At 35.9% G+C, this 24648-nt stretch overlaps 3 protein-coding genes across 11 annotated transcripts; 1 reads left to right on the top strand and 2 right to left on the bottom strand.

Moving 5' to 3' along the window:
* The first annotated feature begins 242 nt into the window (after positions 1-242).
* LOC117923463 lies at positions 243-3980 on the top strand. Of its 4 annotated transcripts, none has more exons than XM_034841758.1 (6): positions 243-449; positions 1504-1930; positions 2065-2229; positions 2391-2492; positions 2697-2801; positions 3695-3980. In XM_034841758.1, exons 2-5 carry the CDS (start codon positions 1570-1572, stop codon positions 2699-2701), a joined length of 633 nt encoding a protein of 210 aa, XP_034697649.1. In that variant the 5' UTR covers positions 243-449; positions 1504-1569; the 3' UTR covers positions 2702-2801; positions 3695-3980. The 4 variants fall into 4 exon arrangements, with proteins under 4 accessions (XP_034697649.1, XP_034697647.1, XP_034697648.1 ...); XM_034841756.1 differs by lacking the exon at positions 2697-2801 and adding an exon at positions 1186-1264; XM_034841757.1 differs by lacking the exon at positions 2697-2801 and having other exon boundaries at positions 1507-1930.
* Positions 3981-7818: 3838 nt separating this feature from the next.
* On the bottom strand, positions 7819-12059 carry LOC117924248 (pentatricopeptide repeat-containing protein At5g64320, mitochondrial). 3 transcript variants are annotated; one of them, XM_034842841.1, is made up of 3 exons: positions 9142-12059; positions 8419-8608; positions 7819-8296 (listed from the first exon to the last, which is right to left on the bottom strand). In XM_034842841.1, the coding sequence occupies exon 1, from the start codon at positions 11853-11855 to the stop codon at positions 9687-9689; it is 2169 nt and encodes a 722-aa protein (XP_034698732.1). In that variant the 5' UTR covers positions 11856-12059; the 3' UTR covers positions 7819-8296; positions 8419-8608; positions 9142-9686. The 3 variants fall into 3 exon arrangements, with proteins under 3 accessions (XP_034698732.1, XP_034698733.1, XP_034698731.1); XM_034842842.1 differs by having other exon boundaries at positions 8383-8514; XM_034842840.1 differs by having other exon boundaries at positions 8419-8514.
* Positions 12060-17719: 5660 nt separating this feature from the next.
* LOC117924198 (thymidine kinase a-like) lies at positions 17720-23256 on the bottom strand. Of its 4 annotated transcripts, XM_034842779.1 has the most exons (4): positions 22628-23155; positions 18887-19031; positions 18511-18632; positions 17720-18301 (listed from the first exon to the last, which is right to left on the bottom strand). In XM_034842779.1, exons 1-4 carry the CDS (start codon positions 22954-22956, stop codon positions 18046-18048), a joined length of 852 nt encoding a protein of 283 aa, XP_034698670.1. In that variant the 5' UTR covers positions 22957-23155; the 3' UTR covers positions 17720-18045. The 4 variants fall into 4 exon arrangements, 1 of the variants encoding a protein (XP_034698670.1); XR_004652743.1 differs by lacking the exons at positions 17720-18301; positions 18511-18632 and adding an exon at positions 19822-21635 and having other exon boundaries at positions 18950-19031; positions 22628-23256; XR_004652741.1 differs by lacking the exons at positions 17720-18301; positions 18511-18632 and adding an exon at positions 19822-21625 and having other exon boundaries at positions 18950-19031; positions 22628-23253.
* Between the last annotated feature and the right edge of the window lie 1392 nt (positions 23257-24648).

Below are 24648 nucleotides of genomic sequence, written 5' to 3'. Positions count from 1 at the left end.
GTCACGCTGCTTCTCCCATATCCTACTCACCTCATACGGTCGGAATCCAACGTTTAAAACATTCCAAAAATAAAAATAATATTGAAAAAGATATGGGAGTCATGGAAGGGGTCCCACGTGATTAACGGGCGATGATTGGGAGGAAGAAGAAATGGGAGTGGTTTGCGAAACAGAGAATCCAGCCTCCTATCATATAAAGATGGTAAGAACGTAATCATCATAACCATCATAATAACCACATTCATGCTATATATGCATCGACACGATTCCGAAGGAGTTATACGTTTCCTTAGCGATATATCGATAATCCATTCGATAATCTCATCTCCTCCATCTCCTCTCTCGATTCATCCCTGTCTATCGCATAATCGAATCTATTGGCAGTCTCATCAGTTCACGCCACTGCCATTTTCTCCCTCCGAATCATATCTTCTCGCGTCCACGAACCGGTATGATTCTTTGTTCATTTGTATTCATTTGTTTTGTTTGTTGCGTCTTGTACTTTAGGTATTTTTCTCGAATGTCGATTTGTTTGCTCCTGTTGAATTCCTTGTTGAATACATATACGTGTGGTTCTGTGTTTTGTTTGTCGCCTTGCTCTTGTGAATAGCCATGTGTTTGCTCGATAATCAACGCTTTTCTTGGCACTTTCAGGGTTTTTAGGGTTTCGTAATGGTGGTTATTGTATTAGATATTTTGATTGTGATAATGATGATATTAATTGAACCTTTTGTGGAAAGAAGGTAACTTTCATTCCAAAAGTTGATAATCTGTTGTTTGGAGGGCGGGGGCTTCCACTTGAGTGCATTTTGGATTGATTGGAGTGGGGAATGCAAAGGGGTTTTTCTCTGTTTAGTATTGTTAGGTTTACGCACATGGTTCAATTGCATAATTTGTATGGTGAGTTGGTGATTGTGCTGGGCGACTGTTATTGACCCATTGTGTTTGTGGCTGCTAGTACGCAATGCCAGTTGCCTCCCAAACAGAGGCGGGCTTTTAGTCATTTTTTGGTTAACTAACCCTCTCAAGGCGGATATTGCCCTAATGGGTTTGTGGTTTTGGTGCTACTACTTACTCCCATTGTTTTGCCTGTGTGGTGCTGCCTGCCATTTATGGATTTACGTGAAGAAAAGACAAATAATTGTTTGTTGAATATGTTTTAATTATAAAGTTTTGTTTATGTAGTTTTCTGTTATCGAATATGTAATCCGTTAGTAAAAGAAAGCAAACAAGCTGATCCCACATTATCCTCAAAATCACTGAGGTATTCTTTTGTCCTCTTCTATCAATTATGTTCATAATTCCAGTCTTGAGGAAGAACGGGTCGATTGTCTCAAATCTGTTTGGTTTGCTAAAAGTTATTCTAAGTTGGGGGTGTTAATCCTTAAGGCCAATTCCAAGTTAAACTTGCTTTGTAACTAATTTCTTTGATGCCCAAAAAAATAAATAAACCCTTTACAGTGCACAGAAATTACTAAAAATTGTTTATTGCACTGATTGTAGAAGAACTATCTGAATCTGAAGTCAAGGAGAGATCACTATTCGATTGAATGATCCCAGCTAATAAGGATGACTACTCAGGACATTTCAGAAAAATCAGTGCTGCGTATCATGCAGAGGGAGCAAGAGAGAGAAAGACGCCGGATCAGGGACAGACAAAGAAGACAATCTATGAGTCTTGAAGAGAGAGAAAAACATCTTGCCAGACGTCGCAGAAACTATCAATTGCGAAGACAAAAGGCTGATAATTCTCAATCGGATTCTCAATGCAAACAAACAAGTGCTACGACTGGTGGAGATCAAAACACAAGGAATGAATATCAAGCAGCAACTAATTCATCTGAACTTTGTGTGCAAAGTGAAGTTATTACTCATATTGGATTAAATCAAGGGCAAGACAAACTGGATGTGTCAAGCATAAAGTTTGAGGGTATGTTTTTATAATGCCATTATGTATTTCTCTGCTTTATAATAACCTTTTAAAAGTCTGTTTGCCAGTAATCATGTTGCTATTGTGTGAAAGTAAACATATTGTCACAATTGCTTTCAAACATCATGTAATAGATGTGGAAGCTGGAGGTCACAAATTAGCTAAATTCCCAAGAAGGCTACGGTTAAGTCATGTAAGGCATCTTGCACGATCAATAAACAATCCCATGGACGAGCTAACTGGTGACAATCATCCGATAGGGGCAGATGCGGTAACAAAGAAAAATGCAAGCACCAAGTGTAAGTTTAACAACATACAACTTATCGTTTTTCGATCTAAAGTTAAACTACAGTTCAATGAGATCCTATCTGAAATATGAATTTCATATGGCAATCATGATTAATGCAGATAGATAAATTTGTTTACATATTTTCTTTTTTCCTTGTGATAAATTCTCTAGTTGGAGGTACTGATTCAGGTTCACCAAAAAGATTGCGCTTAAATCATGTTAAACGTCTTGCAAGGGCAGTACATTCTACAGTGAAGGAGAGTGAAAAAGAAGGTACAGATTGGACATCTGTGGAACTATGTTAACTTTCAACAATTGTGTATGCATTTAATGGTAACATCGAGAATAGTTTGGACAACTCTGGATTTATTTTAGCTACTACTTGCAACTTATGATTCCATTATGTGCTGCTTTTATGAACAACTCTGGATGTTCATTATTATTATTTTTTTTTTTTTTTCATTTTGTATATTTCAGGATGAGCCAACCTCTCGTGTTAATGTAAAAAAAGGCAGCCTTTTAGGGCTTACACACCATGAATGACATTCTTCATATCTTATTCCAATAAATATTGGGTTCAAGGTATGTAGGTTTCAAAAAGGTTTGTCTGATTTCCCCAGAATTATCCATGCTTGTCATCCTTTGCATATCACTAACTTGAGATCTATGTGAAACAGCATCTTTATTTCTTTCTTTATGTTGCATTTCTGGAATGCGACATCAGAACCACGAATTATTATTATTTCTTTTATTGCATATATCGTCATGCTGTTGTTTCAGATAAACTAGACCTGTGCTGCTGAAATCTTCAAGCAAAATTAAGATTGCTGAAATTTATTAATAAAAGATACAAAGTTATGTAATCTCATTCTTGCATTCAAAATTTTTTTTGAAGTTATTAATGATCACACATTCTTTTAAATGGAGAAACTGAACATTTGAAGGTTTACAACTATTCTATTTTTTGAGAATTAAATGAGTAATCTTTTAGTCTATATGCATGGAATTTGTTAATATAATACCAAATTTTAGGCATAATACTTGATCAAATGGATGAATCTTTTAAAAAGTTTCAATGGAAACCATTGACTGCATGAAGACTTGTATGGTTCAAGTTGAAGGTGTTACAAAGCACAACCCTGAATGGTTGGGAAAAGATTTATCTGAGTTGCAGTTTATGATAAAATAGCATAACAGTCGGTTGGTCTTTCTGCATGGCATCTCTTTACCTTTGATCCATAACAATAGCTAATTACCATCTGCATTTGATGTCTCTTGCTGCATTTTGTGAGCTCTGATACTACTTTGGTTTGTAATATATCTACCCTATATCATGCATTTTTCTTTTCCTTTTCCTTTCTCTGGAAAGCAAGAAAATTTGACTTGCAAAATGGTCAGTGATTACCCCCTTTTTATAAACACTGTACCTAAACTCTTTCTGTGGACTAATCCTCTTTTCCCTCTTATGTTTGAAGATGTAGGATGGAGAAAGCTACGGTTACTAGCAAAGGGGACGAGGCTGATGAAGATAAAAACAATAGTTGAGACTCGATTATATTTAGGACTTCACATGATACTGAACAAATCTAAACTGAAAGTGTCCCCCAAGATGCGATGTGTTTGATATTGGTTTTGCTGGAACCTGCATGAATTGTTAATTCAAATTTTAAATTGATACAGAGGGACTCCCAACTGACAGTTGGGATGAATACTTGGAAGATGTTGATTGATAGAGAGTGTGAATTTTTACTGATTTGTTGATGATTGCTGTTCAGCACATTCTCTTGCTTTGGGTGGAGACATCAATGGTAGGGCTTTTTTCAATGGAGCCCACACTCATTCCTAAATATGCTGAGCCATTGTGGCCGCCTGGCCCAAAATCCTGGGCTTCCTCCGGGCCCGCATTAAATCATTAAACCGAAGGTATTCATGCAGGATACTATTGGTCTCCGGAAAATTCGGAGGAAAATGTGAAAATAAATAAAGAGGAGAAGGAAAATTAAGAAAAGATAAAAAATAAAAAAATAAAAAAAGGGAAAATTTAAAAATAGATTTAAAGATTATGTGCTACTTTAAAAGAGAAATTAAAAGGAAAGAAAAAAACAAACAAAAATAAAAAAGTAGATTTAATGTTGCTTCAAACTTATTTTAGTTTTTTTTTTACAAAAATTAAGTAAGTCTCAATTAATTTTAATTACATTTGATTTGATTTTATATTTTTTATAAGAAAATTATTTTTATTAATACTTTTTTTCTTTCCTCGAGAGTTTTTCCAACCACATATAAAAACTTTTCGATGGAAGGTTAGGACTTATATTTTTTAGGCAATTTATTTGGAATTTTGAATAAGTAGGAGACTATGTGCTTGTTTGGCAATGTTTTATTTTTTTTAAATTAGGCTCATTTGACTATATTTTTTAAAATTTATTTTTAAGCCAAAGAAAAAAAATAGTAAGTTTTTTTAGCATTTTCTTACACTTTTTTTCAAAGAACAAAAATCCAGAAATTTTGCAATAAATAAATTTTAATTGTTTTTAAAAAATAAATTTTTCATTTTGATTTTATAAATTCAATTCATTCAATATTAATTAAATATAATTCAAAGTCTTATTAAAGTTGGAACATAATTTTGTTTGCACATAAATTAAAAAATGATAGTAATCATTTTTAATAAAATATGAATACTAATATAATAATAAAATTATAAATTATAATTTTATTAAAAATCATACTATTTATATATATATATATATATATATATATATATATATATATATATATATATATATATTAAAAGTGAAACTCATAGATCAATTAAAATATATTTTAGAATTTGATTTTATTGTATTAAGGAATTAATAATAAAGTGTTTTAATTTAAAAGAAATTAAATTTTATAATAAAAAACGTTCAACAATAAAAATTATTATCTTATAAAAAAAAATATAAAGGTGGAATAAAAAAAAATATCATAAGAATTTATAATTCATTGACCGTGTTTTAGTACAAGTGATTAGTTAGATCTCTATTACTAAATTAATTGAGCAGATTTTAATTTTAAATAGTTTGCAATTTGTGTTATAAAACACACTTAAAAAATAGAATTTAGAATTTACTAAGTTACTAGGTTTTATAATGAATCCAATATATTAATAAGTCTTATTTGATGTTGAATTTATTTACCTAATTTCGAGGAAACTATAATTTTATATAATAAAATAAGAAACTTACAAAATCATTGAAAATAAGTTTTCATCCATAACTTTTTGATATTTAATTCAACGACCAATTGGATTAGTTTTTGAATTTCAAATTATTTTTAAAAATTAAAAAGTCAATATTAATAAGATAAGATAAATTATATTTGAAGATGTTTTGTAGTGGGTGCTGAAGAGAGATGAAAAATAGTATGTTTGGTTATGTGATTTGAAAAACAGTTTTTTAATTTTAAAAATAGAAAATTGTTTTTAAAAACTCCTTAACATTAAAATAGAAAACTGTTTTTAAAATTTTCTTAATATTGTTTGATCCTTATTCTTTGAAATTAATTTTTAAAAATAAAGTGAAATAGAAATCAATTTTTTTAGAATAATTAAAAGTTGTTTTCACCAATTTTTTTTTAAAAATATAAACATATTTGATAATATTTTTTTGAACTTGTTTTTAAAATCATGATCAAACAAACCTAAAATTTTCTTTTAGTTTTTATAACAACTTAAAACTTTTATTTATTCTTCAAAACAATTTTCTACTTCACTTCGTTTTTAAAAACGATTTATAAAAAAATAATAATAATAACTACCAAAGAGTATAATAAATTTTCAAAAAAATAACAAATTATTTTTACATCACACCTGGAAGTAATACCATGTACTTATGTACCAAACAAATATAATTCTTAAAAAAAAATGATTAAAATTTAAAATAAAAATATTTTTAACTGGATAAAGATTAAAAATATATATATTTTTTTTAAATATAATTTTTAAACTATATAAAATCATTATTACAATCCTATTTACAATGAATCACTTATATGATTTGAAGCAGCGGCCTGATACAAGGTTTCCTAATCCGACCAGGAGGCTTCTTGGGCTTTCCTATTTCAAAACAAGTTACTATTTTTCAAAAGCAATCAAAATTCTGATTTATTGTGGATTCTCTTCAATTTCTCTTTATATATGTATATGTATCCTTGTACTACCCATGGAAGGATCCATGCAAAAAACTCCATCTTCTTCTTCTTCTTCTGTGAGCGGTTGCTCTTCTTCAAGTTATTGCTGCAGCATGAGCGGTTCAAGGAATACTGTGAACGCAGTACTTTTGGCTGGTTTCCGAGAACTTTTCAATAGAACTGAAGATCAGAGTGATGACAACTCTGTAAGTTCGTCTCAGAATCAACCCGTGCTCCCAACTGGATTGGAGCAGTCTGCAGTGCCTGACGCGCAATTCTCCACATCATTCATTCCAAATAATATCTGGGCATGGCCTGGTTTAAGGAATGAAGGTATAACTCTTTTAAACTTTCTCTGATAATTTTCATGTTAACAAGTTTCCATTGAAACAAACAGATATGGGTTACGTTTCTGGGTCTGGCTAAGATTGTGTGTTTGTAACATCTGTAGGAACTTATCCGGGGTCAAACGGACAAAGCTTTGTTACTGGAAATCCTGATTCTTCTGCAGTACCAGCCACCACTAATTGGGGGAATCAGTCTGAAGCAAGGACTGACATGGGTAGTAGCCAAGACGATGTACTACCAGAGTCTTTGATGATGGTTCACCATAACTTGAACCCTACTCTACCACGTGAAGACTCTCCGCCTGACCCTCATCCCCCAGAAACTGGAACGGATTATTCTGCACAGATTCAGTCGATGCAACCTTGTCAAATAATTGAAATGGCTCTGAACTTCTCTGGTTCATTCTTATTGCGCAGTGCCTTAGCGGAGAAGAAGCCAGAGTCTAAAAGTACTATTTTTGAAGGGCTTATTGCACACATTGTTACTCTGGCGGTTCACCCATCTGGATGTAATGTATTTATAAGGCTAACTGAAGCATGCGATGCCGACCAGTTAAGCCAAATTCTAAGCAAGTTGATTCTGCCACCGTCAACAATTATTAGAGTATCACACGACCCAATTGGGTAAAATCTTTAATCTCCCAAACAATGATCAATTAACTTATTTTTTTGGTCCGTGTTCTTTGATTAATCTGTCATGTGATTATGCCGGTAGTGCAGCTTGTTTGATGGGCATTCCTGTTTGTGCAGCTCAAAATCGATTCAGAGGCTAATCCAGGTGCTAAGGAGATCACCCTTGGTTGTCCCTGTGGTGACAGCTCTAGCTGCTGGATTCTACGAACTGATGAAAGATCAACAAGGAGCCATGGTAATCTCCCGGTGTTTAGCCCTACTAAGCAGTGAACAGAATGAGGTAATTCTCTTGTTTCCTCTTAATACTGCAGCCTGGTTTACAGTTTATGCCAACCCCTTTCTGTTTGATCTTTCCATTATTGTCGTATAGAATCTATCAGTAAAATCGCTTCTCAAAGCTTTTCAGGATAGTTTGATGACAATTCAGTATTTGAACTCTACAGGAATTATATAGAGCAGCAATACTCCCCTGTGTGGCATTGGCCACGCATGCAAAAGGATGTATAGCATTGAATAGTTTCATCAACAACGTAATAGGTCCATACAGAGACCTTCTCCTGCATAAAATCACAGACAACACGGTGTTTCTCTCACAAGACCCAAGAGGGTACCAACCACGTTTCCTAATTCTATGTACATGTCATTCTGATTTTATGAAGACTTGGTTGCTGAATTCATCTTCTTTTCAGGAACTTTGTTGTCCAGCACATCCTTGAACTTCATCACCCTGTTTTCACAAGCAAGATATGCCATCTTCTCCAAGGGTACTATGTACGACTCTCGGTTCAGAAGAGTGGCAGCCATATTGTGGAGAAGTGCTTGAAGTCTCATTGGATGAGTTTTGCAGTTAAAGAGCTTACAACAAGTGGGAGACTTCCACAACTTGCCCACGATCAGTTTGGCAATTATGTGATCCAAACAGCCCTGAGGGTCACAAAGGTAATTCGATTTACTCAACTGGATGCAAATGAAGACTACACATATAAACATATTTCAGAGATTTAACTCACTGTTTGACAATGATTGCATTATTCAAACAAACTTACACCGATATCATTGTTTTCCCACAGGATGCTAACATACAGTTGTATAGATCTCTTCTGGAGGCACTTGAACCATATTTGCCAAGTCTAGCATCCCATCTGCATGGCAAGAACTTGTTTAGATTGATCAACAATAGAACTCCCATATAGACAGCTCAAACTTGTTGTCTTGCCTTGTTTGTGAATCGCATCTCTGTAAGTAGTAGCTGCTGTTTAGTGAATGAGTTGTAGTAAAAAATTTTATAAATACAAGGGGTGCAAGCTTTCTGTACAAGTCTGGTGGACGGTTTTAGGATTATAGGGGTCTTTTTTCTCTTCTATGTTACCATAATCTGGGATGATTATTGTTGTTTTCCTCTCAATTTGTGTGATAAATTTCAGTAACTACAATTTTGCTTAGTGTTCTGTATTTTGACAAATTACATGCTTATCATTTTCTGAGCATGATTCACATTATATTACCATACCAGTAATTGTGACTTTGACGATTATCTTATGTGTACTCAATAAAACAACACAATTACACAACGGAAGATCATGCATGAAAATTGAAACTACTATAATTAATACTTTTTCAAGCCCAGTGTAAATGAAATTAACATTTATTTGAACACAAACTTGAAAAACATGAATCTGGAATTATCTATAGGAAGCATACACAGCCAAGATTCAAAAAGGACGAAAAAAGAAAAGTAAAGTCAATAAACGAATTGTAAGATATGTTACCACAAGTTTGGACAATGGGAATTTTTCTTCTCAGCATATGTCTTCAACATCTTCTAATTCAACCAACTTTAAGATTCGTCTGAGTTGATGAATATCGGCCATGGAAGTTTTTTCCAAGCATTCAGACCCAGTATTTCAAAGAGGTGTAAGCTTGGGTACAAATCTCTTAAAATGGCAGCAATGCAATCAACACGACAAACTACTTTGAAGTGTCTATTCCCCTAAAAGAAATCCCAGCTAGAACTGCCTTTGGAACTCCTCCAGTCCGCATCAGCACACTTCCTCTGAGATAACAAGCATTTTCATGCAACAAATTCCTAGTAACCAATGACCGATCCAACTAATGTGCACTCCGGAGCATCAGAAAGTGAAACAATCAAAGGTTAATTGATTCATATTTGGTTGAAAGAATTCTTAACTTCAGGTATCAGCAAAAATGATTGGCCAAGCAACTTTTTATAAAGCTAAACTAAACCAAAAGATAACTTGTCATTCTTCAAAAGCCTACACTTCCTTTCAGTGACTGACTTAGCTTGCGATAAGGTCTAGAACTCTTGGTCACCTTCTTTAATGAAATTGCTGACTAATATATACCATGTCACTTCATTAGGTATGAACCCACTGTCCACGCCCCTGCTTAGAAGCAAATGGGCATCATCAAACATGCCTTCTTTGCAATGCCAACTAATCAAAGTATTGTAAGTGATAGCATCAGGACAAATTCCTTCAACTTGTAATTTGTCAAAGAGGTTCAAAGCCTCTTGAGCACGCCCCGTCTTGCATAGACCATTTATCAGGCTGTTATAAGTTACTATGTCCGGAGTCAAACCACGATGAATCATATCCCTCAGAAACTCAAGTGCATGTTGTATATTCCCTGTTCTACAGAGGCCATTGATCAAAATATTGCAAGAAATATTATTGGGATTAAGTCCCTTACTCATCATATCTTCAAACAATGCCAGTCCTTTCTCAATATTCCCAGCTCTGCAGAGTGCCTTTATTAGGCCATTATAAGTGATGTCATCAAGAGGGCAGCCTCTAAACAACATATCGTTCACAAGCTTAAGGGCTTCTTGCATTGCACCTCTCCTCAGGAACGCATGAATCAATGTATTGTAAGTTATAGTGTTGGCAATAACACCTTCCAACAACATGTCTTGATATAATCCCAAGGCCTCCTCAAACTTATTAACCTTGCATAGCCCAAATATTAAAGAATTAAATGTGAAGATATCTGGCTTGCATCCTTTACTCGACATGTCACCAAACATATTTAGAGCATCCTGGACCTTCTCATCCTTGCATAAAGCAGATATTAGACAATTGTAACCCACTGCATTTAGAGCAAGTCCTTTTCCTGACATCTCATCTAAAACATTCCTAGCTTCCTCTAGTCGGCCTTCCTTACAGAACCGATCAATCAAAATCGTGTAGGTAATCACATTGGGCTCACAACCCTTGATTTGCATCTCATTCATCAATTCACGAGCTGAAACCAAATACCCCTTCTTGCAAAGACCAAGGATCAGTGTGTTATATGTAAAAATATCAGGGCCACATCCAACGCTTAACATGCTCTCATGCATAACAGCCTTGGCTTCATCCAACCGGCCTCTTGACACGTAACCGTTTATCAATGTATTAAACAGCACAACATTCGGGTTGGGCACCTTGTTCAATAACATCCTTGCTTCATCAACTTTTCCCATTCTACATAAACCATGCATCAAAACTCCATAAGTAAAAGAATTAGGGGTAAATCCCCGGAGAAGCATCCGATCAACCAGTTTTGCAGCCTCGTGAATCCGCAGCATCTTACAAAGGCCATGGATAGCATCATTGAAGGTGTTCACATCTGGGATGCAACCCATCAAAAGCATTTCTTCCAAGAGTTTCAGCACTTCATTCACTCTGCCTACCTTTGACAGGGCATGCATTAGAGTTTGATAAACTATTGCATTCGGGACACACCCATGCCTCGTCATATCCTTAAGGAGTGCACATGCAGAATCCACCTCGTTAACCAAACAAAGGGCTTTCATCACCACACCAAATGTATAAACAGTAGGAGAAATTCCTTTACTCAACATCTCATAGAAAACATTGGGAACAACCTTAGGGCAATTCCCAGCCAACAGAACATCCAATACAACATTATAAGATCTAAAAGTAGGTTCACAAGAATAAACACCTCTCATATCCAACAACAATCTAGTGGCTTGCCCGGGCAAACCAGCTCTGCCATAGTGTTTCATAATCAAGATGAAAAGGGATTCTCTAAAAACAATCCCTTCTTGTTTCATCTGCATTAACAGCGCATCTATGGTTTTGAACTCCCCAGCCGCCCCAAGCTTATCGATTAGCATATAGTAAACATCAAACATATGGCAATACCCCTTCTGGGTGCCTGCCCACTGGAATAGCTCCATGGAAGTGGGCACGTCCAGAGGAAGCTCAAGCAATTTACAGAGCTGATAAGGCGTAATTCGGGTGAGTGAAGTTCGTAGCTCGGGGAGGTCGAATGGTTTGAGCAGCCGCTCCCACTCGGTCCCCGAATCCAATCCATTTGTGTTGTTGAAGACAGTATCATTATAAAATCTGTTAAACCCAGATGGGGAAATTGAAAAACTGGGGGTTTTGAAAAAATATTGCAGATTTTTGGTGAATTTGGGTATTTTAAGCATAACTGTAAACGGGTAGTTCAGGAGCATGGGAAACTAACCAAACAATCAGAGAGTTGGCTAATCTGAGTAGCAAAAATGCCATCAGTCCTTGCTGACTACATCATCCCTGTAAAACAGCCACCAATCGGTCTGTTCTGAGCTTTAAGATTCGCAGATTCAGCTTCGCCTCCTTCTCTTCCAAAACCTCTGTAGCCGTTTTGGAGGCAAAACCCCCTTATTTTCTTGATAGAAGTTGATAGGTATTCATCTAGGATTTAGGGGTATCATTCTTACTCCACGCCCATCACAATTACAATCATTTTTGCAACTTTTTTTTTAAAAAAAATAAAAACTTATTAAAAAAATTAATAAAAATTTTAAAATTATGAGAGGGTGTTTGGTTGGTTGCAACGTTGCTTGTATAAGATTAATCTCTTGGTTTACCTTATCCAACCCAAACCCAACTCCTTATTTGGGCAAGTTTGAATAATTATGTTCAATAATTGGGTTAAACTTGAACTAAAATTTTTCAATCCGAGATAGGGCTCAAGTCAAGGTTTGGACAATCCGAATCCAATTTAATATTTTTATAAGATTTATACAGCATATTATCTTATATAACAATATTCAATTTTTTTATATTTTTAAGAAAAAAATATTAAATTATATTATATCATATATTTTTTATTTTTTAAAAAAATATGTAAATTTATGTTTATTTTTTATTGTTACCTTGAAATTTTATTTTGTTTACTATTTAAATTCTATATAAATAAATAGAATTTTTTTTTTCAAAAAATATTATAGATGGAACCTAAACCCAACTCCATCTACTTGAATCTAACTTGAACAACCCAAACTCAATTCAAACTTAAAAAAAATATGATCGAGTTGAACTTAGATCAAGTACATTGAATTAAATGTTATGTTTTTTTTTTGTTGAGTTTGGATTAATTGTTTCTTAATTCAAATTGAGCTCGAGGTTACTTATCTGCCCAATCAACCTGCCCAAGTTACAACCCTAAGCAAAATCAATGTAACTTGAGATTAAATTAGGAATTTTTAATTTGATTAAATTTAAAGGATAACTTAGGTTCTTACTTTTGCCAATCATTATCAATTTGCTTTCTTTTTCTTGTTGCAAAATGTTTGTATAATAGTTCAACAACGAATTTTCTCAACAAATGAAACAACTATTTCAAACCTATAATATAAGATTAAAATTTAAATGTGTCTCAATATCATAAAATTTAGGTGCTATTAATTACTAATTCAATAAACGTGATAGTCCTCGAACTAAAGTTTAAACATTTAAGGATGCTTTAACAATATCTCATATTAAATAATAATAATAATAATAATAATAATAATAATAATAATAATAATATAATTAAAATAATAATAATAAATAAATAAATAATAGCATAGAGGGTGGAGTTGGATGGATTCTATACACCCTAAACCTATGCCAACCAAATTTTGTTAAGCTCACGTTTTTGTATCCTAAACTAGAACTTATTTCATTTATACCTTGCTCATGCCAACCCTAACCACTCAAAGGGTTCAATTTGAACCTTTTAACTTACATTTGAATCCTCTAGGTAAAGTTATATCATTTATGTGCTTTGATCGAGTTGACTTAGAAAAATTGGAAAATGTTTAAATATCATCAATTTTTTGGCCATTTTTTATTGAATTGATTTTGTATCAACCACTCCCAAATTTTGTTGATATTTCAGTAAAATTTTCCAACATCTTCGTCCATACCTCAATTTAGGCGTGGGTTTAGCTTAACTCAAGTTGTAGTCCTAAGGTTTAATAATTTAAAATAACTAAATGACTTAATTTAAGTTATTATATAAATTAAATATATTTGGTAAAATAATTTAATAATATTCAAGAAATAAATCAAAATAAATCATTTTTTTTTATAGAAAAAGTAAGCCTTGTTTGAAAATTTTACCTCAAATTTCTCTTTCTTAGGTTCTATCTTCACCAATATTCCATATGATATTTTCCAAGTGTAATCATAAGGGAGCTACTTGTTAGCTCCTTAACATGGAGCAAGCGAACACTAAGGCCTCATGGGGCAATACCTTGGCCTTATGAGTGACCTATGACAACAAGAAAGTGGCACAAAGGTACAATATCTTGTGCAAGGAAATGACTTGGTGAACCATAAGTACAATGTCATGGCACCTTATAGTACCAAGAGTGACTTGGACAAAGCATATTGATGCAACAACAACGATGTGAACTTAGATACAATGCCTAATATAAGGCCATAATGCTTATGCATGGGAGAGTCGTGGGCACAATGTCATAACATGTTGTTGCATCAAGAAGAGGGTTCGAGCAAGGCATAGAACCACAACAACAACAAGATGAATGTATGAGCATGTTGCCTCAACATGGATCGATCTAGATGTGTAGGCCAACAGAAGGTTTGGCATGCACACGAGCCACATAGATAAGTAAACAGAAGCAACACAAAGAGTTTGATTCAAAGCAGAATTGCAATTTTGATGTAAGTAGGAGCTTAGATTCCTATGATAATTATAGTTTTTAAGTAGGACTATAATTATTTGTCCTTACTCCAAATAGGAGCGGTTGGTATCACGCCGTGAATAAGAGTTTGAGTAGAACTAGTATTGTATACTCTTAATTTAATAAGAAGTGGATGACAGCATACCTATAAAAAGGACAATTGGAGAGCCTTCTAGCAAAGAGTTTTAGAGTAAGCATGAAGCCACCAAAGAAATTAGGAGAGTTTTATTGAAAGTCATGTCTTGTATTATTATTTAGGTAGAAAATAAAATACAAGTTAGGGATTGGGACTTGTAAGCCTTGTGGGTTATTCTTTATTACCTCGCGTGGGATGGTATGGAGTAACTTAGGGGGCTTCTAAGCTTCGTACCAACGCGAAAAATATTGTGGGAATTTCGTGCCCATGATACTAGCCGCCTAGGTCTCTCAGATAATTTACAGAATTAGAACCTTATGTCTTGGTCAGACAACATCACCACTTGAAGCTGACCATCATGGCCCGGTATACTAATTTTGTACAAAACAACAAGACAAACACAACTGACCTCCAACTTCACCCAATAAGTTAATAAAACTACCACCTTGACAAGGGGACACTATCGGCCACCTCGCCACATTATGGAATTGCTTACCTAACCAGAATGTTCTACCTATCTAATGCAGGTGATCTAGATAGTACTATTCCTAAGCTACCCCTCCAAGGATACCATATAAGGGAACAAAAAAATGAGAAGTAACGGCATAACCTCTCCCCTCTAAAAAGGCTCTCTTTTTTACTTCATTTTCTACTCATTCCTTCTTTCTGCTTGAAGCTTAATTTGACCATTGGAGTGGCATTTTCGAGGCCCTCTCAGATCTTCCTCATGTGATAGGTGATCCTCAACAACTAAGTAAAGCAACCTAAGAGTAAGGGTTCAACCAAAACCCGTGTATTCGAATCAACCCAACTAAAGTTGTCTAAATACTCAGCAGCAGAACCACTAAGAAGCAAAGGTTTGCCAGGTGCACAAATGAGTAAACTCATCCAATTAGACTTTTCAATGGCAGAACCACCAAAGAACATAAGTTCAGACAACATCCAGTGTCTAAATCCAACAAATAAGCATTGTCCCAACAAGTTGTGCCATCTATGGGAACTACAATAAAAAGCCTTAAGTAGCATCGTGATGGTCACAACCTATTCCAATCTTAACATTGTGGAATTCAATGATCCTCCAATCCTAACAATTGAGGCGCAATTTATGACCTTGCATTTTAAGCTGGAAGCCCAGAAGGCAAAGCATTACAAGTAATTGGAAGGGTTGTTCCACATACTCGGAGCAACTATTGAGGAAGAACGAGGTGCTTTGAACCCAGATGATGATCATCCCTTAATCCAACAGTAGGGAATAAAAGATTGTTAAGCATGCTTTGCACAAGGCAAACTAGCAATTGGTAAAGGCTTGGGACAACATGTACCCGATAGAGCCATGTCACCCACCCTATCATTCAACTGCACTAAATACATTTACAATCACCCGCTTCATGTTGTGCTAGTTCGGGTATGAGCTACAAAACATCCCCTGAACATGTAAAGATGAGGTCTCAAATGGCTTAGTCCAAGTAAGACCTTCAAAACGCTCCTCAGGCATGTAAAGATATGGTGTTAATTGGTTTAGTCCGATTAGGAAACTTCAAGCTCCCCCCAAGCAACTAAAGATAAGGCCTTAAGTAGCCTAGTCTGGGTAAGAGCTTCAAACTCCTCTCCGACATATAAAGATGTGGCCTCTAGTGGCCCACTCCGAGTAGAAGTTTCAAACCTCCCCATCCTCCCTCCCTCCACCCCTCCCCGTTCTTGGGAACATAAAGATAAGGCCTCAGTTGGACTATTCTGGGTAAGAGCTTTTGAAGCCCTCCGAACATGTAAAGATCTCTAAGTGGCCCAGAATGGGTTGTGGCTCAATCTAGGTAGAATCTTCAAACACATCCTGCATCCCCCCTTCCCCCGCCCCCTACCCAAGTGCCCCAGTTTGGGAAGGAACTTCAAATGCTCCCTGACCAAACACATAAAGATAAGGCATTAATTGGTCTAGTCTAGGTAAGACCTTCAAAATGCCTCTTAAACATTTAAGCCTTAATTGGCCTAATCCAAATATGAGCTTTAAACGCCCCTCAAACACATAAAGATGATACCTCAATTAGCCTGGTTCGGCTAGGAGCTTCAAACACCCCTTGGGCGCATAAAGATAAGGCTTCAAGTGACCCAATTTAGGTAGCATCCAAAGTATTAAGAGTGCTAATAGAAAGAAAATGATTCAAAGCATTTTTTTTCTTGCCCATTGCTCCTCTATCATGGGCATTGCACGGAAAAAAAATAAAAATGAAACAAGCAATTGAGGGAGCTGACCACCTATGTCTTCAGAACAACTATAAGGGAGCTGACACCTAGGTCTTCCATGAGCCGACCACCCAAGTCTTTCGAGCAACTATGGGGGAGCAAACCACCAAGGTCTTCTAGACAATTTCCAAAATTTGAACCATATGTCTTAGTTGGACAACATGATCAGGCATGACTAGTCGAAGTTGACCATTATTGCCTGGTGAATTGAACTATACAAAAATGTCAAGGCAAACGCATATGCCCTCCAGCTCCTTCTGATAAGGCAATAGAACGGTCGTAAGGGTGTCCCCAAGGAGGAATTGTCGACCACCTCTCTCTTTACTTAACTTTTGATTCCTTCTCTCAACCTAAAGCTTAACTTGACCATTGAAGGGTAATTTCCAAGGTCCCCTCGATCTTCCTTTGTGGCAGGTAATCAAAAGTAGCCAACTGGAGCAACCTAAAAGCAAAGGTTTGGCCAGCAACTAGTGTTTGAAACTAATAAACAATTGGTTTCTTCAATCCTTTGAATTTTGAGGTCGTAGCCATATTCTTAGGAAAATTATGCAAGTGACATTGGTGGGCCTTTAAAAAATAAAAATAAAAATAAAATAAAAACCTCAAAATCTCATCCTTCACATGATTAGAGTCACCCAAATAATAATAATAATAATAATAGAAGACCCGTGCAACTCAAATGACCAGCATGACCCACTATAAGAGCACCAAGGGGGGAGTGCATTGAAGTTGAAAAGAAGCACGACTGTTCCAAGGGTTGAAAAACAACAAATCCAATTCTTGCAAGGTAAAGTGGGTAACTTTTATGAGAATTTTAAGGCATAAAATTTTCAGAGCACTCATGATATGAGGACATTGTTGAAGGTCAAAGTGAATACTCCTGTTAGAACTTGATAGTCAAGTGGATGATATGTGTGATCTATTATTTTAGTTTCTTATGTAAGGTTGGGCAGTTCATGTCACACCCCAACGTCTGAAAACCATGGCTAAGAACAATCCACAATCGCAGACCTTGAAGTGTGAATAACGTCTGAAAACATTATCAGTGCTTAACCACACGTCGTTTCTAGAACTATGTTCATCCCATGATTCTCGACCATACATGTATATACTCATAAAAACTGGAGTGATTGAGTAACAAAAGGTCATGAGTATCTTGGAAATTGACACAATTTCGTAGACATTCTTGATGAGATATCACAAGTTCTTGAAGCCAGCATTGCCATGTTCTGCAGAACAAACAAATCTCTAACAGACTAGCTTAAAGTAGATCAGGAAAAGCCAGATATCCTACTACCAGTGTAAGAGGAGGTACTATTTTTCGCCACACTGGACCTTCTGAGATTCAAGGACAATTCTTGTAGCTTCTTCTATGACCACTTGTCCACTGACATAATGTTGTCGACACACAGGCATGTACACATCAGCCCCGCCAATCAGTTCTGTCTTTTTCTCCGCTGTCTTCCTTAGGGTAAAGAAAGCCCGTTTCCCACAAATCTCACATCGTGCAGTCAGCTTAGTAACAGAATCAGCAAGGGGAATAATATCGAGCACAGAACCAAAGCTCCTTCTGCAAACAGTGGTTGAATTAGAAATTAAAATGGATTTCATAAAACTTATGGGTGGATTAAGAGGTGATATATTTCAAATGAATGCAGTACAGGATGCCGTGTTTCTTAAAATTAAATCATATTAATGAACAAGAAGAAAATTTCACAATGATAAGCAGGTAACCAAGAAGAAAATCTTGATATGAATGAATAGCCAGGTGGAGTGAACCTCAAATAGTCGCCATCCAGGCCAGCAACTATAACAGTTTTGCCATCATGGTCAGCAGCTTTACAGCAAAATTCATAGAGGTCACCAAAGAATTGAGCTTCATCAATACCAATCACATCAAGCTGTTGAGAAAATATCATAGAAGATGTATTCAACAAACTGAGAAGGCATATACCTAGAAGGTTTGCCAGCATAAGAAAAACACAGACAAAAGTAAGATGCTTTACAGCACTTCTCCTAATCATACATGAATTGGTTCTGGTTTGCAGTGCAAATTGGTGACTACTTATTTTCATAGAGATAAAAGCATAGTAATTCAATATTTTAATAAAGCATTGCTGATCATCATGCATATCAAATTTTGGCAGTGAAATACCTCATCATAAGCATCAGAACCAAGCTTTTCCCTGAAAGATGACAAATCTGCCAATGCCCAACATGGCAACTTCACTCCATCATGAGTCACAATGGAATCCAATCCATATCTTGTGTCCTTGTTTGATTTTATTATTGCTACCTTTCTGCATTTCATTGACATACAAAAAGGAAAAACTCAATATTAAGAACAATTCCAATAATGCTTTATTTTTGTTCAAAGTCCAACATGATTCTACATGCTCCTATGCAATTAACAGCACAAGATTATTTGGTGCAATAATTGTGTCATCCCTGATACCATACAGAAGATACAGAGTACATGCAAATGAAAGATACAGAAGATAGGGTAAACATAGGAGAACTATATTGAGATCTCAGGATGTGGGTTCTGAAAGAAAAGACACTTGTCAAAAGTCAGCACTAGATCAAGAGTGGACCTGAAGTCAACCATAGCACAGGTACTTAATCCTAAAATGCCCAAATCTACCATTCTTCTGGAGTTGGCATGCAAAGAGAGGTATCATGCCAGCAAATTTTGGGTCAAGGATTCAATGACTTTCACTGAAGAGAGTCAAAACTCCTTTTGCAGGTTACAACCCTTACCCTTAGGCCTTAATTGAGTTTTATGAAATTGAGAATATAAGGGAAGGCCTGATGGATTTCAGATGCAGACAAATAGGGTTGGAAGGGGAAAAAAACCAATGCAAAGAGTAACTAGAGAGATTTGGAAAGAAGGAGAAGAAACAGTTCTGAGGAAGATGTAGAGGGAAGGTTGAAAATCTGGGTTGGGATCCAGGGAAATTAGGGTCATGCAACTTTATTCCCTATAAATCTTGCTCAAATCAAATAATCACATAACCATGTTCAGAATCTGATTGTACATGTATCTTCCCAGCCTTCAGATTTGCCACTAACCTGAAAATGAAACATTACCTGCCTTCTAAACATCTGATCAACAGCCTGGCAACAGATGCAGATACAAAGCTTAATGCACATTCTTCAAACTTCAACTTGGAGCAGCCATCTATTTAGTGATACACTGTAAGTTTCCCATCACCCCAACAATATTATAATCCATGCAAAGCCCAACGTATGGGAAAGAATAGATTGCAACCAGCCCAATTGAGTCACTATTCCTGAACTAGAATCTTGCTGTCACCCTAGAAGATAGTCCAACAACTCTAGTTGGAAAACTTTTTACCTTTCTTGCTTATGATGCCTTCAGTGCTTGGAATACAAGGCAAAGGGGGGACTTAGCTTGAAGCATTCATATGCCCATGGCATGTATTTTTCTGCGATATTTCTGGCACATATTTATAGTTAAAGCAGATTTTCTCTTTCTGTCAGCAACATTAAAATTGAAGTTTAACAAATCCAAGACTTGCACAAAATTTTCAATAAATGAAAAATATCACAAATATGAGCCACTTTCTGGAAAAAGAATTAGCAGCCACTTAAATCAGGAACATAGCCAGCATCTTTCAGAATGCAAGTCACTTCTTTGATCACCTCATATATCTGCTCAGTCTGGTTGTGGGATTTATCCCCCATAAGGAAGAAGTGCACCTCCCTTTGGACCTCAATCCTGCTATATCCAGGATCCTTTCTCATCCCTGATTCCCTCATCACTCCTCTAACCTCAGCAACATTGTCCCACAATCCAAAAGTGGCATAAGCATTAGACAAGACAACATACTTTCCAGCATTTTCTGGCTCCAAATCAAAATATTTCTTTGCTGCAAACCTCAACATGTCTATGTTTCCATGCACCCTACATGCCCCAAGCAGAGCACCCCATATCACTGAGTGTTCCCCACAAGGTGAGTTCTGAACAAACTCAAAAGCCTCGTGTAACCTCCCAGCGCGTCCTAAAAGGTCAACCATGGCAGCATAATGTTGCCCTCTGGGCTGAATACCATAATCTCTCGTCATTGACATGAAATATTCCCAACCTTCATTGACCAGACCTCCATGACTACAAGCAGAAATCACTGCCAGAAAAGTAACATAATTTGGCCTAAAACCTTCAGTTTTCATCTTACTAAAAAACACCAAAACCTCTGCAACTCTTCCATGTTGACCATACCCAGATATCAAAGCCGTCCAAGTGATAACATTCCTATTCAATGATTTATTGAATACCCGATGCCCATCATAGAGGCTGCTGCATTTAAAGTACATATCCATGAGGGCACTATTAACTACAACATTTTCTTTAATTTGGCTCTTTATCATGACACAATGGGCTTGCTTACCCTTTTCAAGGGTCGCTAAAGTAGCACAGGCTCTGAATACTGATGCAAATGTGTATTGGTCCGGTGTTAAACCACTTTGCCTCATCTCATCATAAAGATTCAAGCCCTCCTCTTCAAGGCCCTTTTGCACATATCCAGCAATCATTGCATTCCATGAAATCAAGCTTTTCTTTGACAAATCATCAAAAAGAATGTGGGAAGTGTCTAGATCCCCTGTTTTTGCATGTAAAATCAATAACTTAGTCTTAAGATATTCATCAGGATAATATCCAACAACAATCATTTGTGCATGGATTCTTCTTCCTGTCTTAAATTCTTTCTTGAATATGCATTCTTGCAATAGAAGAGCATATGTTGCAGGTTCAACTTGCAATCCTGTTTGACACAATAGCCCAACTGCTTCCATCACTCTTCCAGAAAAACAAAGACCTTTTAATGTTTCATCCAAATGGAAGGAGTTTCTTGGGGGCTTCACCTGAAAACTGGGAATATCTGTTCGGTGATAATCGCATTTGATTAATGGAACAGAAACATCGGGAAATTGAACCCATTAAATATAGATGAAGATGGAGCTCAAACTTGAAATTGAAAATTGAGATGGCCTGATACAATTATGATTATATTCATCTGGAAAACTGTGCAACCAATCAGACTCAAGGTCACAGAAAATATTTGAAACTGTTCCATTAAAACATGTCATCACAAAGACCAAGACTAAATTTTGTGCTTAATGATGAGAATTTCCATCTTGTGAACAAAGGAAAATTTCCATCCCATCATGTGCCACACTAGAATCTAAGCCTGAATCATTATCTTGTATCCCTATTTGAGTACCAGTTTGTTGCAATTCCATGTAGGGTTGACATGATATAGTAAAAATAGCAAACCATTTCCTCACTTTTTTTTTTTTTTTTGGTTTTAATTCAAATTTCAATTTAGTCATATGCCTCTCCAATATGATCAAACACGATATTAGCATAAACAAGTATTGAAAGTCAACTTCATTCTGATCTCTACACCTTTTAAAAAAAAAATAGAAAATGGGGATAAATATAAGTAGCTTCAATCCTCAAAGAATGTCCAGCTTAGCCCATTTCCAACACTGAACCCTATGCTCCACTTGGTTGCAGGAAAAAAATGTAAGATAATTGGAAAAATAAAATCTCATTATTTAGGGCTGGAGGGGAAAAAAATTCACTCAATTGAACTTTGCTTACTTGAGTTCTATCTTTCAATTATCATTATTATTTTTTTTCCAGAAACAAAAACCACAGAAAACACGACTCAATTTCTTTTTCTCTTTTCCTGCATTTTCCCCGCAGTCAAATGGAGATTAGATTAATATCCAAACCCACAATGTAACAAAAAGTACGAACTTTACAAAAACAACATCAAGCCTAAAAAGTATCATATTATAAGCAAAAAACCTAAATCATATATTCATACAACGGAAGGGGCAAATGACGTCAAAAAAAGCTCCAAACCTGCCATTACTGGTTTCGGATTGGATTCGCCGAAGGAGAGTGGTGGTCTTGCCGGCAAACATGGGCCCGACAATCACGTGAATTTCTCCGGAAGACGACTGGGACGCCTCAATCTGAACCCTACGGCTTTGAATGGAGTTTGAAGACATTAAGGGTTTCATGGAAGATATTGTGGATTTTATGTGGAGACAGTCAGGGTTTTTGAGAATTTGGGAGTTGCAGAGAATGGATTTTGAAGCCAGAAAATATAGAGAGAAAGGAGTGGTTTTGGTGAGATGTGGAGAGAGGGTTGAGAAACTTGGAGAAAGAAGCGATTTCATTCTTAACATGTGTTACAGTTTGTGTCAATCTTGGGTTTAGGGTTCTGTTCGGCTCGGAGGAAAAAACGAAGGAAAATTTGGCGGAACCACTGTTCAAGGGTTTTGTTTGGAGGGAAAACCAGGTCAGATATCAGTGTAAACCCTCACCCAAAAAGTCATGTACACGCGGCCCAGGCTTTTACACTGCACATGCATGATCAGGACCGTCGAAATCTCACCCCGCCTTCTGATTACCCATTTAATAAAATCAAAATCCTCTGGACAAGATCAAGGGCCATCTTTGAAGCATGGATGGACCCGCATGTCGACGGCGTACCAGCCGTCCAATGAAGGCGGTCCGCCAATCTGCCTATGGTTCAAAGAATATATGATAAAATCATAGTTGTCCCCATTTAATGAATTGTCACATGATTGGCTCCTTCTTCTTCCCATCATCCAGCTTCTTAATTTGGTGGTTTAGCTATTCTCACTGCCAAACACCTTTTTCATGGTTTGATTCGTAATCTTGTATTTATGGGCCGCTTCCCCAAAAATGTATCCAATCACAAACCATCACCTCCCATATTTTTATTTTTATTTTATAATAATCATTTTATTTTATTTTTGTAAACTTTGTCCTTATTTTATATTTCTATCTTTATCCATGGATCCATACTTATTCATAAATTTCAATAATTTCAATTCGAGAGTTCCGTGTTGCTTCTTATTCATATCTGCATTCAATCTAAGTTGATACGTGCAAAATAAAAATATAATAAATACATAAAGAATATAAACATAGATACGAAAAATACAGTATGCAAAATAAAAATATAAGAAATACATAAAGAACATAAATATGGCTACCAAAAATATAATTACAAATCCAAAATGACAAAGAATTATAATTATAAATACAATATAAAAAATTAATTCCAATCAAGTTACCAGACTTTAACGTGAAAAGTGTAATAACCATGCCCACCTCAAAATAGTCCGTATATGTTGAAATTGGTTGGCAGTGGGGGCCCTTTCAGCCTTTTCTTTTATAGATTTTGGGGTTGATCACTTTCAATGTTCCAAGTAAAGAAGCTTAACGTGCAGGGAGAGAAAAGGTGTACATAATTGAAGATTAGGAGGGGTGTGATTTTTAATTGTGAAGAGGGCGGTTTAGCCAAAAAAGAAGGGAAAAAATCAGCAGGCTTTGGTCATGGAACACTAAGGCAAGCAACGTCACACATGTGATGTGACCATAGAGCATGTTCAAATAAATTGCATTCTTCGTATTCTATTCCATTCTTTGGATCAGATGAGTGGCTGCACAAGCAATCCCTTCTGTCCTTCACACATCTCCCACTTTTTTTCTCATTTTTATATTGGAAAGTTGCACAAAAAGTTATATTTTTGCAATAAGTTAGTAACCATCTTATCTATTCAAACATTAATCCCTGTATCTAAACCACTGGCTATTGTATTTTGCAGTTTCACCTATCCACTTCTACACATTCTGCAAATGGCACCAAACCCATTCACAAATCTGAAAATCCCCCCATCCTTTGCCTCCACAGGAAGCAATCATGTGGTGGGTTTGTGAATAAAAAATCTAGCTAGACTGTCCACCATATCATTATTTGAAAGTACCCCCTACTTAATTGGATTCTTTAATCTCAATACAACATAGCCCATCAAGGGTTGACATTGTTTTTACATTTGTTTAGTCTC

The sequence above is a fragment of the Vitis riparia genome, chromosome 10 (genome assembly GCF_004353265.1).
Source record: "Vitis riparia cultivar Riparia Gloire de Montpellier isolate 1030 chromosome 10, EGFV_Vit.rip_1.0, whole genome shotgun sequence".
In the NCBI taxonomy this organism is placed as follows: Eukaryota; Viridiplantae; Streptophyta; class Magnoliopsida; order Vitales; family Vitaceae; genus Vitis; species Vitis riparia.
Note: the sequence above shows the minus strand (reverse complement) of the source record. Positions and strands in the feature narration are given on the sequence as shown.